The 13,154-nt window shown below is 37.7% G+C and overlaps 2 protein-coding genes across 3 annotated transcripts in view; both read left to right on the top strand.

The window, feature by feature from the left end:
• The window catches only part of LOC123930849 (zinc finger protein 45-like), a 156,542-nt gene that overhangs the window by 2,347 nt on the left and 141,041 nt on the right, over window positions 1-13,154 (top strand). The window lies entirely within an intron of this gene.
• Window positions 5,919-7,901, top strand: LOC123930547 (graves disease carrier protein-like). Its single transcript, XM_045986765.1, has 2 exons — window positions 5,919-5,962; window positions 6,352-7,901. The coding sequence occupies exons 1-2, from the start codon at window positions 5,919-5,921 to the stop codon at window positions 7,205-7,207; spliced, it is 900 nt and encodes a 299-aa protein (XP_045842721.1). The 3' UTR covers window positions 7,208-7,901.

Genomic DNA, 13,154 nt, shown 5'->3' on the forward strand with positions numbered 1-13,154 from the left:
AAAAGCCCTCGACTAAAGACATAATTTATACATAGAGAGGCAGTTTGGCTTAGAGCGGATAACTAGGAGTAAGACTAGGGAATCATGCCCTGAATTCTGTGTCAAGCATCATTGTTATTTCTATTTTTTTTTTAAAGATTTTATTTATTTATTTGACAGAGAGAGATCACAAGTAGACAGAGAGGCAGGCAGAGAGAGAGAGAGAGGGAAGCAGGCTCGCCGCTGAGCAGAGAGCCCGATGTGGGACTCGATCCCAGGCCCCTGAGATCATGACCCGAGCCGAAGGCAGCAGCTTAACCCACTGAGCCACCCAGGCGCCCTGTTATTTCTATTTTTTTAAGAGAAAACTGATTCAGAGAAGACTACCTGTGTAAGACCATTCAATTTGTTAACAGAGAACTACTTGCCATACTTCAAATTATAGGTAATTAATACATTGTTACCAGTAATTCAGTGAAATGCAAAATTAGAGTTTTAGTTCCTGTGTAAGGCCTTATCACAATTAAAGTATGGTAACTTTGAATGGCAAAGTAGTCATTGTCAGTGATAATAATTTTATTTTGGTGTTCTCATTTTTACATTGATTTTTAAAGTTATATTTTCTTCCATTTTTAATAAAATACTAAATACTTCAGTATGCATTTCCTGTAGACTGTAGTTCCTGTAATGCCTGTAACTGTCCATTGTGATTTGCTTCTCTCAGACCCAATAAGTCGTAACCACCAATTGGAGATGAAAGTGGTACATGTGGGGGCGCCTGGATGGCTCGGTGGGTTAAGCCGCTGCCTTCGGCTCAGGTCATGATCTCAGGGTCCTGGGATCGAGTCCCGCATCGGGCTCTCTGCTCGCAGGGAGCCTGCTTCTCTCTCTGCCTGCCTCTCTGTCTACTTGTGATCTCTCTCTGTCAAATAAATAAAAATTAAAAAAAATTTAAAAAAAAAAAAAAAAAAAAAAGAAAGTGGTACATGTGGAATCAAGCATTATCAGGACCAGAGTGCATAAGAAATTCATGAAATACATGAATATGTAAGCCAGGCTCCATTTCATTCACCAGGGTTGCATCAGTACCTCTCCCATAGCTCATATATGTATATATGGTCTCACGGGGGATCATTTATGACCAGCTGATAGAGGAGGAAAAGTCCCAAGTTTGATTCACATATGCATCTATTCAGTATACAAGCCAGAAATGGATGGACAGTACACTATAGCCCCATTCAGGAGTGGCCCTGAAAATTCTTCCAGTGGAGTAAGAATTTTATCAATATATCTGGTACTCTACTTTGAGTGAAAGGAAAAGTGACCTAAAGTTAGAATTGATATGGCCACATGTGTAGTGGTGTATGGATTGATATACAAGATATATGGATTGATGTGTAAGATATCTGAGAACAACAAGACTGGAAGATCAGGGAAAAGGAGGTCTGGAGTGGAGGAATGTGGAGAGACATGGTAGTAGGCATGAAGTGTATCTAAGTAACTTTGTATTTTACATTAGTACCCACAGAGAACATGTACTGTGAATGAAACAGTACATCAGGTAGACAAAATGATGTGCTCAGTTAATATCATCCAGTTTTTGTCATTGTTTTCCTAATTGTGGCACAATGGTGGCAGGGTTAGAAGTTACCTATGGGCCAAACGGCATGGCCTTTCATTTACCAAAGATGATGTAGCTAGTAGTGCCACAAAATATTCAGCTTGTTAGCAAAAGAGACAAATTCAGAGTCCCAGTTATGGCACAGTCCCTCAAGGAGACCAACCAACCATTTGATGGCAAGGCAGAACTACTTCCACCCTGGACAGGAATTAACACACATTTTGACTATGGATTTACCTTTCCTGCCCACAGGACTTCAGCTAGTACTAGCATACAAGGCTTACAGAGCTTTTCTGTAAGCTTTGTAACCATTGTCTTGGATCCCAATAACATTCCATCCAACCAGGAATCTACTTTGCTGCAAAGGAGATGACAGGAGTTAGCCCAGGACCATGGTTCCATTGTATTATGTATTGTAACAACAAAAAGCTGCCAACTTGATAAAGCACCGGAAGGCCTTTTGAGGACACAGCTAAAATGCCAGGTTGGAAGATATGCTTTCTTCCAGGATACAGTACATCCTTGGCATAAAAATTTAGTGAAAAATACAAATTTATAGATTCAAGAAGTTCAGTGAACTCTAAGAAGGATAAATAGCAGAGCAAACTACAGGGAGACACAACATAATAAAACTGCCTTAAAGCAAATATAAAGAGAATTGTGAAAGAAGCTATATAAATAGGACACATTTATGTAAATAAGGGGGAAATGATACAAATGATCGCTGACTTGTCATTAAAAAATTGAAAGACTGGGGGCGCCTGGGTGGCTCAGTGGGTTAAAGCCTCTGCCTTCGGCTCAGGTCATGAACCCAGGACCCTGGGATCGAGCCCCGCATCGGGCTGTCTGCTCAGCAGGGAGCCTGCTTCCTCCTCTCTCTCTCCGCCTGACTCTCTGCCTACTTGTGATCTCTGTCAAATAAATAAAATCTTTTAAAAAAAATTGAAAGACTGAAGACAATGGTAACATAATTAAAGGGCCAAAAGAAGAATAAGAAGGAATACCCCCAAATTATTCATCCAGTAAAAATGTCCTTCCACAATGAAAGCAAAATGAAGATACTTCTAGATTTAGAAAAAAAGTTAAAAAAAAAGTTAAGAGAATTTATCATCAGAAGACCTTAACTATAGGGAGTGCTAAAGGAATTTCTGCAGACTAGAGGGAAGATATCAAATGAAAACATAGATTGTCGTGATGAGCACTGGGTGTTATATGCAACTAATGAATCATTGAGCACTATGTCAGAAACTAATGATGTCCTATATGCTGGCTAACTGAACATAAAAGAAACATTGTTAGGAAGAAAAGTGTGCACAAAATAGTGAATATGTGAGCTACCTTTTTCTTTTTCAGTGTCTTAATTTAAAACACATGACTGTTCAAGCAAAACTGTAATGTTTTGTTGTGTGATTTAAAGTATATATAGGGGCGCCTGGGTGGCTTGGTCATTAAGTGTCTGCCTTTGGCTCAGGTCATGATCCCAGGGTCCTGGCATCCAGCCCCACACTGGGCTCCCTGCTCAGTGGAAAGCCTGCTTCTCTCTCTCCCACTCCCCCTGCTTGTGTTCCCTCTCTTGCTGTGTCTCTGTCAAATAAGTGAATAAAATATTTTGTAAAAAGTGTATATAAATGTAACATGTAATGAGTTCAATATAAAGAATTAAAGTAAATGGAACATTACAGGCATAGCTGAGATGGACTAAGCACACTACAGCCAATCTCCCCCTTGGATAACAGCCAAAACCTCTGGTTAAAATACAAAGAGCAAGTACCTGAGGACTTTGAAAAGCAAGTAATAGCAGGCAGATTAAGGAGAGAAATCAAAACTTGAAGATCAATTTGTACGGCACGGTAAATTTCCTTTTTTTTAAAAAATAGATTTTATCTATTCATTTGACAGAGAGAGATCACAAGTAGGCAGAGAGGCAGGCAGAGAGAGAGTGAGAGGGAAGCAGGCTCCCTGTAGAGCAGAGAGCCCGATGTGGGACTCAATCCCAGGCCCCTGAGATCATGACCTGAGCCGAAGGCAGCGGCTTAAATCATTGAGTCACCCAGGTGCCCAGTAAATTTCCTTTTATTTACTTACTTATTTTACCCCTTTTATCTCCTGGCTTTGAACTGACAGTTGATGAAACTGGGAAACAGCCTGGGAACAGAGAGGCAAAAATCCTGAGAGAAACTTATCTTCTGACCAGAGAAGAAACTTATCTTCTGACTAAAAAAGATGGCCCCCGAGACCCTGAGAATATTGGGGGGAATCCCCCTTTTCTTCTGTCCCCTCCACCCTCATTCCTGGTACCTGCCCAAGGCCAGCACCAGTGATGAAATTGCACTGATGTCAGTGTATATGAAATCCTTAGTTAAAACACATTTCTCTAGATACAGGAACTGAGAAAAGAGCTTTTGTTTTGTAGAGTGTGGGGAGGAATGGTCATTAAATATCTAACTTTATTTCGCCACTGTAACCCAAGAGTGGCCCAGTAGTACAGAAATATGTGATAGGGTGGGAGGTTGAAACTCTTAGAAAATCTCATCTTTTGGGTCAAAGAAACTTGGAAAGAAGGACCTTAGGATCCATAATGTGAGAGGCGATTCAGAAGAAGACATTGCTAAAGAAGGAGATACTAAAATAAAATAAATTTTTAAAAAAGAAGGGAATACTCTGGTTCTATGGATGAACTGATACAATTTTCAGTCTCACACCTATGCTGCACGTTCACAGCATACACAGAGAAGTGTAGAAAAGACATTTCTCAGAACTCAACTAATTTCTGGGTGCCTGGGTGGCTTAGTTAAGTGTCTGATTTTGGCTCAGGTCATAATCTCAGGGTCCTGGGATGGAGCCCAGCTTCAGGCTCCACATTCAGCAGGGTGTCTACTTATCCCTCTCCCGTTTGCTTGGCCCCTCTCCCCGCTCATGCTTTCTTTCTTAAATAAATATTTTTTTTTTTAAAGAGAACTCATTAATATCTGGATGGCTCAATGAATGACAGACCCAAACAATATATCCAAGGTTTTGGAACCAACACATACAGAAAGTGAGGCATAATTTGTGAACCTAACCCAGTTGATTGCCTGCTAAAACAAACAAAAAATCAATATACTCCAGAGATTTTAATAGGGACCACAGTCTTATAATGTTATATTAAAAGTGTCTAGGATATAGTCCAGAATTACTTGATACACAGAACCCAGAAAATATCTGACCTACTTCAAGGGAACAGACAACCAAGAGATGTCAACCCCTAAATATTTCAGATGTTTAAATTAATAATGCAAAGCTTATTTTGTTAAAATAATAAAGCACCATTCTCCGTGAAGTATAAGTAAACACTCTTGAAATGAATGGAAATATAAAAGTTCTCGGGAGAGAAATAGAAACTATAAAAACAACCAAATTGAAATTTTAGAACTTTAAAATAAAATAACTAAAATTTAAGAATTCAAAGGGCATAAAAGCAGAGTAGATATGACAAATTTAGCTCAGGGGATTTAAAAGTGGCCAGTACAAAGTATCCAGTCTGAAGCAGGGAAAGAAAAATTAGAAAAAACTCCACTAAGCCTCAATGACTTTTGGGCCAATATCAAAAGGCCTAATATTTGTGTTATATCATTGGAATTCCAGAAGGAGAGAAGAAGGAGGAATGAGAGAAATTTTGGAGAAATAATAGTTGAAAACTCCAATTTGTTAAAAGACATTTTTCAGATTCAGAAAGCTCAATAAAACCCAAACATGTTAAAATCAAAATTACCAGACTTTCATAGTTAAAGCATAAAAGGCCAAAGGTGAATTTTTAAAATGCTTAAAAGCATGTAGAAAAAATTATACTTTGCAGGTAGGAGAACAATATTTCACATCACTGCATATTTCAGATTAGAAAACATGTATTTGAGAAGACAGTGGAACAACATCTTAAATGTGCTGAAGGAAATGAATTGTCAATCCCAGAAAAAAACTCAAAAGTGAAGACAAAATAGACATTTTCGGATGAAGGAAAACTAAGAGAATTCATCACCAGCAGACCCACTCTAAATATGGGAAGGGTTCAGATATCCATTGACAGATGAATGGATAAAGAAAATATGATTTATATATACAATGGAATATTACTCAGCCATCAGAAAGAACGAAATCTTGCCAACTCTACCTGCAAGGGGGTGAGCATAACTCCATATTTTCTTAGTTTGGGGTACACAGTGACTTTTCTTCCAAAGAGGATATTATGGGAAGGGCAAAAGAAGAAAAACTTTATAATAGAGAAACCTGAAAAATCCTACCTTGGATGGGTAATCAAGGTCAACATTAATAGTCATTAATCATGCTGTACATGCTGTACATCAGCAAGTACATCCTTGCTATGATGTGAAAAAGAGGCATTTTACTTCTTTAATAGGCTGAAAGAAAAAAAAAAACCTGCCAACCAAGAATACTTTATCTGACAAGAATATCCTTCAGAAATGAAAGAGAAAGACTTTCCAAGACAAAGATTGAAGGAATTCATTACCACTAGACCTGCCTTACAAAATGCTAAAAATGGTTCTTCAAGCTCAAAGTGATGCTACCTAGTAACATACAAAAACATATGAAAATATACAACACATTGGCAAAGGTAAATGTATAGTCAAATTCAGAATATTGTAACATCTTTGCATGGTGGTGTGTTAACCCTTTAACTATGGTATAAAGGTTAAAGAACAAGACCATAAAAATAACTGTATAATTTGTTAATGAATATAAAATATAAGAGGTAGCTGTGCCAAAACAACGGTTGCTCCTTTGGATCGAGTAAAGGTTTTATTACAAGCTCACAATCACCATTACAAACATTTAGGAGTATTTTCTGCATTGCGTGCTGTTCCCCAGAAGGAGGGATACCTTGGATTATATAAAGGGAATGGTGCAATGATGATTCGAATCTTTCCCTATGGTGCAATCCAGTTTATGGCATTTGAACATTATAAAACGTTAATTACTACAAAGCTGGGAGTTTCCGGTCATGTGCACAGATTAATGGCTGGATCCATGGCAGGTATGACAGCAGTTATCTGTACTTACCCTCTTGACATGGTGAGAGTACGCCTAGCATTCCAGGTGAAAGGGGAACACACTTACACAGGAATTATTCATGCATTCAAAACAATTTATGCAAAGGAAGGAGGTTTCCTTGGATTTTACAGAGGCCTGATGCCCACTATATTAGGAATGGCTCCATATGCAGGTGTTTCATTTTTTACTTTTGGTACCTTAAAGAGTGTTGGGCTTTCCCATGCTCCTACCCTTCTTGGCAGACCTTCATCAGACAATCCTAATGTCTTAGTTTTGAAAACCCACATAAACTTACTTTGTGGTGGTGTTGCTGGAGCAATAGCACAGACAATATCCTACCCATTTGATGTAACTCGTCGGCGAATGCAGTTAGGAACTGTTCTTCCAGAATTTGAAAAGTGCCTTACCATGTGGGAGACTATGAAGTATGTCTATGGACACCATGGAATTCGAAAAGGATTATATCGTGGTTTATCTCTTAATTACATTCGCTGTGTTCCCTCTCAAGCAGTGGCTTTCACAACGTATGAACTTATGAAGCAGTTTTTTCACCTCAACTAAAGAAAATAATGTTTTCTTTTAAATCTCAGAGGGAGAAACAAAATGTTACTTTAATTTTGGGAGGAACATTACTTGAAGGGGGATATTTGCCTTGTCACAGGAACCACTGGTTTTTTAGTACTTGATTTTTTTTTTATTCATCACAAATCAGAAGTGCTTACTGTGCTTTTTGATGCCAAATGTTATACCTTAGAACATTGAAAAAAATTCCTAAGCTGATGCCGGCTAATCAGTTAGGTTATTTGAAACTATTTTAAAGTGTTACTTGGAAGTAGAACTAACTTAAAATGGGATTTAAGAGGTTGCCATTAGTTTTATCATGCTTTAATTATAATCATGATTTTCAAAGACTCTATGATTGGTTATTATTATTATAAATAGGCTTGGTTATATTACAGCAGAAGGGTGAAAACTGAATTTTTAAATTATGTAAAACATAGCTTGGGGGGTTGGTACTTGGCTGGCCCACCCAGAAGAGCATATGACTCTTAATCTTGGGATCATAAGTTTGAGCCCCACTATGTGTGTAGAGATTACTAAAAATAAAAAAATTTTTTAAAAAACCTTACAAACACATAGTTTAGATGCCAGCATTGAAGATTATTCTTATTATCTCTTTTCTCATAATTCTGCTCCACTGCATAAAGGGACTGACACTTTTCTCTTTGTTTTTAAATAAAATAAATGTTGTATTGAATATAAAATATAAGAGGTAAATTGTGAATTTAAAACAAAAGTAGGGGCAGGAAGGGATGAGTATTTGGATGTGATCAAAGTTAAGTTGTTATGAGCAGAAGTTAGACTGTTCGAAGATGTTTTATGTAAGCCTAATAGTAACCACAAAGAAAAGTCTATAGTTGATTTGTAAAAGATAAAGAGAAAGGAATCTGAACATACCACTACAGAAAATCACCAGTTCCTGAAAGAAGGTAGCAAGAGAGGAAGAAAGGAATAGCCCACTACAAAATAGCCAGAGAAATAGAAAGTCCTTATCCTATCAGTAATTACTCTAAATGCAAATGGATTTAATTATCCAATCAGAAGGCTGAGAGAGTCCAGATGGATTTATTTATTTATTTATTTATTTATTGCATATATATATATATATATATATATTTATTTGTTTATTTACAGCATAACAGTGTTCATTGTTTTGGCATCACACCCAGTGCTCCATGCAGTATGTGCCCTCCCTATTACCCACCACCTGGTTCCTCAACCTCCCTTCAAAACCCTCTGGTTGTTTTTCAGAGTCCATAGTCTCTCATGGTTCATCTCCCCTTCCAGTTTCCCTCAACTCCCTCTCCTCTCCATCTCCCCATGTCCTCCATGTTATTTGTTATGCTCCACAAATAAGTGAGACCATATGATACTTGACTCTCTCTGCTTGACTTATTTCGCTCAGCATAATCTCTTCCAGGCCCGTCCATGTTGCTACAAAAGTTGGGTATTCATCCTTTCTGATGGAGGCATAATACTCCATTGTGTATATGTACCACATCTTCCTTATCCATTCATCCGTTGAAGGGCATCTTGGTTCTTTCCACAGTTTGGCAACCGTAGCCATTGCTGCAATAAACATTGGGGTACAGATGGCCCTTCTTTTCACTACATCTGTATCTTTGGGGTAAATACCCAGCAGTGCAATTGCAGGGTCATAGGGAAGCTGTATTCTTAATTTCTTCAGGAATCTCCACACTGTTCTCCAAAATGGCTGCAATAACTTGCATTCTCACCAACAGTGTAAGAGGGTTCCCCCTTCTCCGCATCCTCTCCAACACACGTTGTTTCCTGTCTTGCTAATTTTGGCCATTCTAACTGGTGTCAGGTGGTATCTCAATGTGGTTTTAATTTGAATCTCCCTGATGGCTAGTGATGATGAACATTTTTTCATGTGTCTGATAGCCATTTGTATGTCTTTGTTGGAGAAGTGTCTGTTCATATCTTCTGCCCATTTTTTGATATGATTATCTGTTTTGTGTGTGTTGAGTTTGAGAAGTTCTTTATAGATCCTGGATATCAACCTTTTGTCTGTACTGTCATTTGCAAATATCTTCTCCCATTCCGTGGGTTGCCTTTTTGTTTTGTTGACTGTTTCCTTTGCTGTGCAGAAGCTTTTGATCTTGATGAAGTCCCAAAAGTTCATTTTCGCTTTTGTTTCCTTGGCCTTTGGAGACATATCTTGAAAGAAGTTGCTGTGGCTGATATCGAAGAGGTTACTGCCTATGTTCTCCTCTAGGATTCTGATAGATTCCTGTCTCACGTTGAGGTCTTTTATCCATTTCGAGTTTATCTTTGTGTACGGTGTAAGAGAATGGTCGAGTTTCATTCTTCTACATATCGCTGTCCAGTTTTCCCAGCACCATTTATTGAAGGGACTGTCTTTTTTCCATTGAATATTTTTTCCTGTTTTGGCGAAGATTATTTGACCATAGAGTTGAGGGTCCATATCTGGGCTCTCCACTCTGTTCCACTGGTCTATGTGTCTGTTTTTATGCCAGTACCACGCTGTCTTGGTGATCACAGCTTTGTAGTAAAGCTTGAAATCGGGTAACGTGATGCCGCCAGTTTTGTTTTTGTTTTTCAACATTTCCTTAGCAATTTGGGGTCTCTTCTGATTCCATACAAATTTTAGGATTATTTGCTCCAGCTCTTTGAAAAATACCAGTGGAATTTTGATCGGAATGGCATTAAAAGTATAGATTGCTCTAGGAAGTATAGACATTTTAACAATGTTTATTCTTCCAATCCAAGAGCATGGAACAGTCTTCCATCTTTTTGTGTCTTCTTCAATTTCTTTCATGAGCGTTCTGTAGTTCCTCGAGTACAGGTCCTTTACCTCTTTGGTTAGGTTTATTCCCAGGTATCTTATGGTTCTTGGTGCTATAGTAAATGGAATCAATTCTCTAATTTCCCTTTCTGTATTTTCATTGTTAGTGTATAAGGAAGCCACTGATTTCTGTACATTGACTTTGTATCCTGCCACGTTACTGAATTGCTGTATGAGTTCTAGTAGTTTGGGGGTGGAGTCTTTGGGGTTTTCCATATAAAGAATCATGTCATCTGCGAAGAGAGAGAGTTTGACTTCTTCCTTGCCAATTTGGATACCTTTTATTTCTCTTTGTTGTCTGATTGCCGTTGCTAGGACTTCTAATACTATGTTGAACAAGAGTGGTGAGAGTGGGCATCCTTGTCCTGTTCCTGATCTCAACGGGAAGGCTGCAAGCTTTTTCCCATTGAGGATGATATTTGCTGTGGGTCTTTCATAGATAGATTTTATGAAGTTCAGGAATGTTCCCTCTATCCCTATACTTTGAAGCGTTTTCATCAGGGACGGATGCTGAATTTTGTCAAATGCTTTTTCTGCATCAATTGAGAGGACCATGTGGTTCTTCTCTCTTCTCTTATTGATTTGTTCTATCACATTGATTGATTTGCGAATGTTGAACCAACCTTGCAACCCAGGGATGAATCCCACCTGGTCATGGTGGATAATCTTTTTAATGTGTTGCTGGATCCTTGGATTTTTTTTTAAAACGACCAAATAACATGCTGTGTAGGAGACTCACTTCAGCTTTAAGGACATACATAAGATTAAAATGAAAAGCTGGAGAAAGATATTCCATGCAAGTGGAAACCAAAAGAGCAGGGGTATCTATACTTATATCAGACAAAATAGACTAAGCCAAAACAGGAACAAGAGATAAATAAGGTCATTACATAATGAAAAAGGGGTCAATTCTTCAAGAAGATATCACAATCATAGGGGTACCTGGGTGGCTCAGTGGGTTAAAGCCTCTGCCTTCGGCTCAGGTCATGATCCCAGGGTCCTGGGATGGAGCCCTGCATTGAGCTGTCTGCTCAGTGCGGGGCCTTCTTCCCCCTTACCCTCTGCCTGCTTCTCTGCCTACTTGTGATCTCTGTCAAATAAATGAATAAAATTTTTTTTCAAATTTAATTTCTTTTCAGTGTAACAGAATTCATTGTTTACGCACCACACCCAGTGCTCCATGCAATAAAATCTTTAAAAAAAAGATATCATAATCATAAATATATACACACCAAATGTTGGAGCACCTAACTATATTAGGCAAATACAGATCTGGAGAGAGAAATAGGTAACAATGCCATAATTGTAGGGGATGTCAGTACTCCACTTTCAACAATGGATAGATGATCATGACAGAATATCAACAAAAAAATGTTGGATTTTAATCATATGTTAGACCATATGGACTTAGCAGATATACATAGAACTTTCCGTCCAATCGTAGCAGAATACACATTCTTCTCAGGCACACACAGAACATTCTCCAAAGTAGTTCATATGATTTACTTACAAAATAAGTAAGTTTAATAAAAGTGAAATCATATCAAGTATCTCTTTTGACCACAATAATATGAAACTAGAAATCAGAGGTGGAAAGCTTGAAGATCTACAAATATGTGTAAATTAAACTACATACTCTTGAACAACTAATGGGTCAAAGAAGAAATCTAAAGGGAAATAAAAATATATCTTGAAACAAGTGAAAATAGAAACACACCTACCAAAACCTATGGGATGCTACAAAAGCAGTTTAAAGAGGGAAGCTTATACCAACAAACCTCTAGAGTAAGAAAGTAGAATGATCTCATACAACCTAACTTCACACCTGAAGGACCTAGAAAAAACAAACAGTGCAAAGTTGAAAAAAGGAGGAGAAAACAAGGGGCATAAATAAGTGAAATAGAGACCAGGAAAACAATAGAAAATGTCAGTGAAACTAAGAGACCTCTTTTTGAAAGATAAAATTGACAAATCTTAAGATTTAGGAAAAAATACTGATATAAAATCAAAAAGGAAAGAGGAGATGTTACAATCGATACCACAGAAATTCATAGAATCATAACTAACTAGTATCACCTATTATATGCAAACAAATTAGGTAACCCAGGAAGAAAAGGATAAATTTCTAGAAACATACAAGGTACCAAGACTGAATCAGAAAGAAATAGAAAATCTGAACAAATCAATAACAAGTAAGGGGGGGGGGGGGAGAAAAGGAACATTCCCCCCCCAAATCCAACACAGCTCAGGACCAGATGGTTTTACTAGTGAAGTCTACCAAACATTTAATGAAGAAGTAACACTGATCCTTATCAAGCTTCCAAAAATTGAAGAGAGAGGATGACTTCCAAACTCATTTTATAGGGAAGACCAGCACTACCCTGATACCAAAACCAGAGAGGGACAATACAATCACAGAAAGCTACACACAAATGTTATTGATGGATATGGATGCAAAAATTATCAGTAAAATATCAACAAACCAAATTCAATAGCACTTCATAAAGATCATACACCATGACTAAGTGGGATTTATCCCTGAGATGCATGGATGGTTCAACACATGCCAATCAGTAAATGTGATACACCACTTTAATTGAATGAAAGATAAAAATCACATGATCATCTGAAAAAAGGATCAAAAAGCAGAAAAAATATGACATCCTTTCATGATAAAAGCTCTCAACAAATCATATATAGATGGAATATAACTCAATCTAATAGAGGCCATATACACCAAACCCACAGCTACCATACTCAATGAAATGTTGAAAGCTTATCCTCTAAGATTCGAAATAAAACCCACTCTCACCATTCCTCACAATTCCTTGACATTCAGTCAAGATGAAATAAAAGATGCCGAATCAGAGAGGAAGAAGTTAATTTGTCTTTGTTTGCAAATGATATGATCTTACATACAGGAAATCCTGAAGACCTCACCAAAAAAATGGTTAGAACTAATCAGTGAATTCAATAAGGTTGTATCATAAAGAACCATCATACAGAAATCAGTTGGGTTTCTATACACTAAAAATGGGATGTCTGAGAAAGAAAGCAGTTCCATTCGCAATAGCATAAAAAATAAGAATCCATAGGAATAAATTTAAACAAGGAGGT

This window comes from Meles meles, chromosome 19 (assembly GCF_922984935.1).
Source record: "Meles meles chromosome 19, mMelMel3.1 paternal haplotype, whole genome shotgun sequence".
Classification (NCBI taxonomy): domain Eukaryota; kingdom Metazoa; phylum Chordata; class Mammalia; order Carnivora; family Mustelidae; genus Meles; species Meles meles.

What these genes read in the sequence shown, in the direction of transcription:
- LOC123930547 (XM_045986765.1), top strand. Translation starts at nt 5,919, where the DNA reads ATGCTGTACATGCTGTACATCAGCAAGTACATCCTTGCTATGAT. An exon ending in AAGTACATCCTTGCTATGAT is followed by an intron (nt 5,963 to 6,351) that starts GTGAAAAAGAGG and finishes TATAAGAGGTAG; the next exon opens with CTGTGCCAAAACAACGGTTG.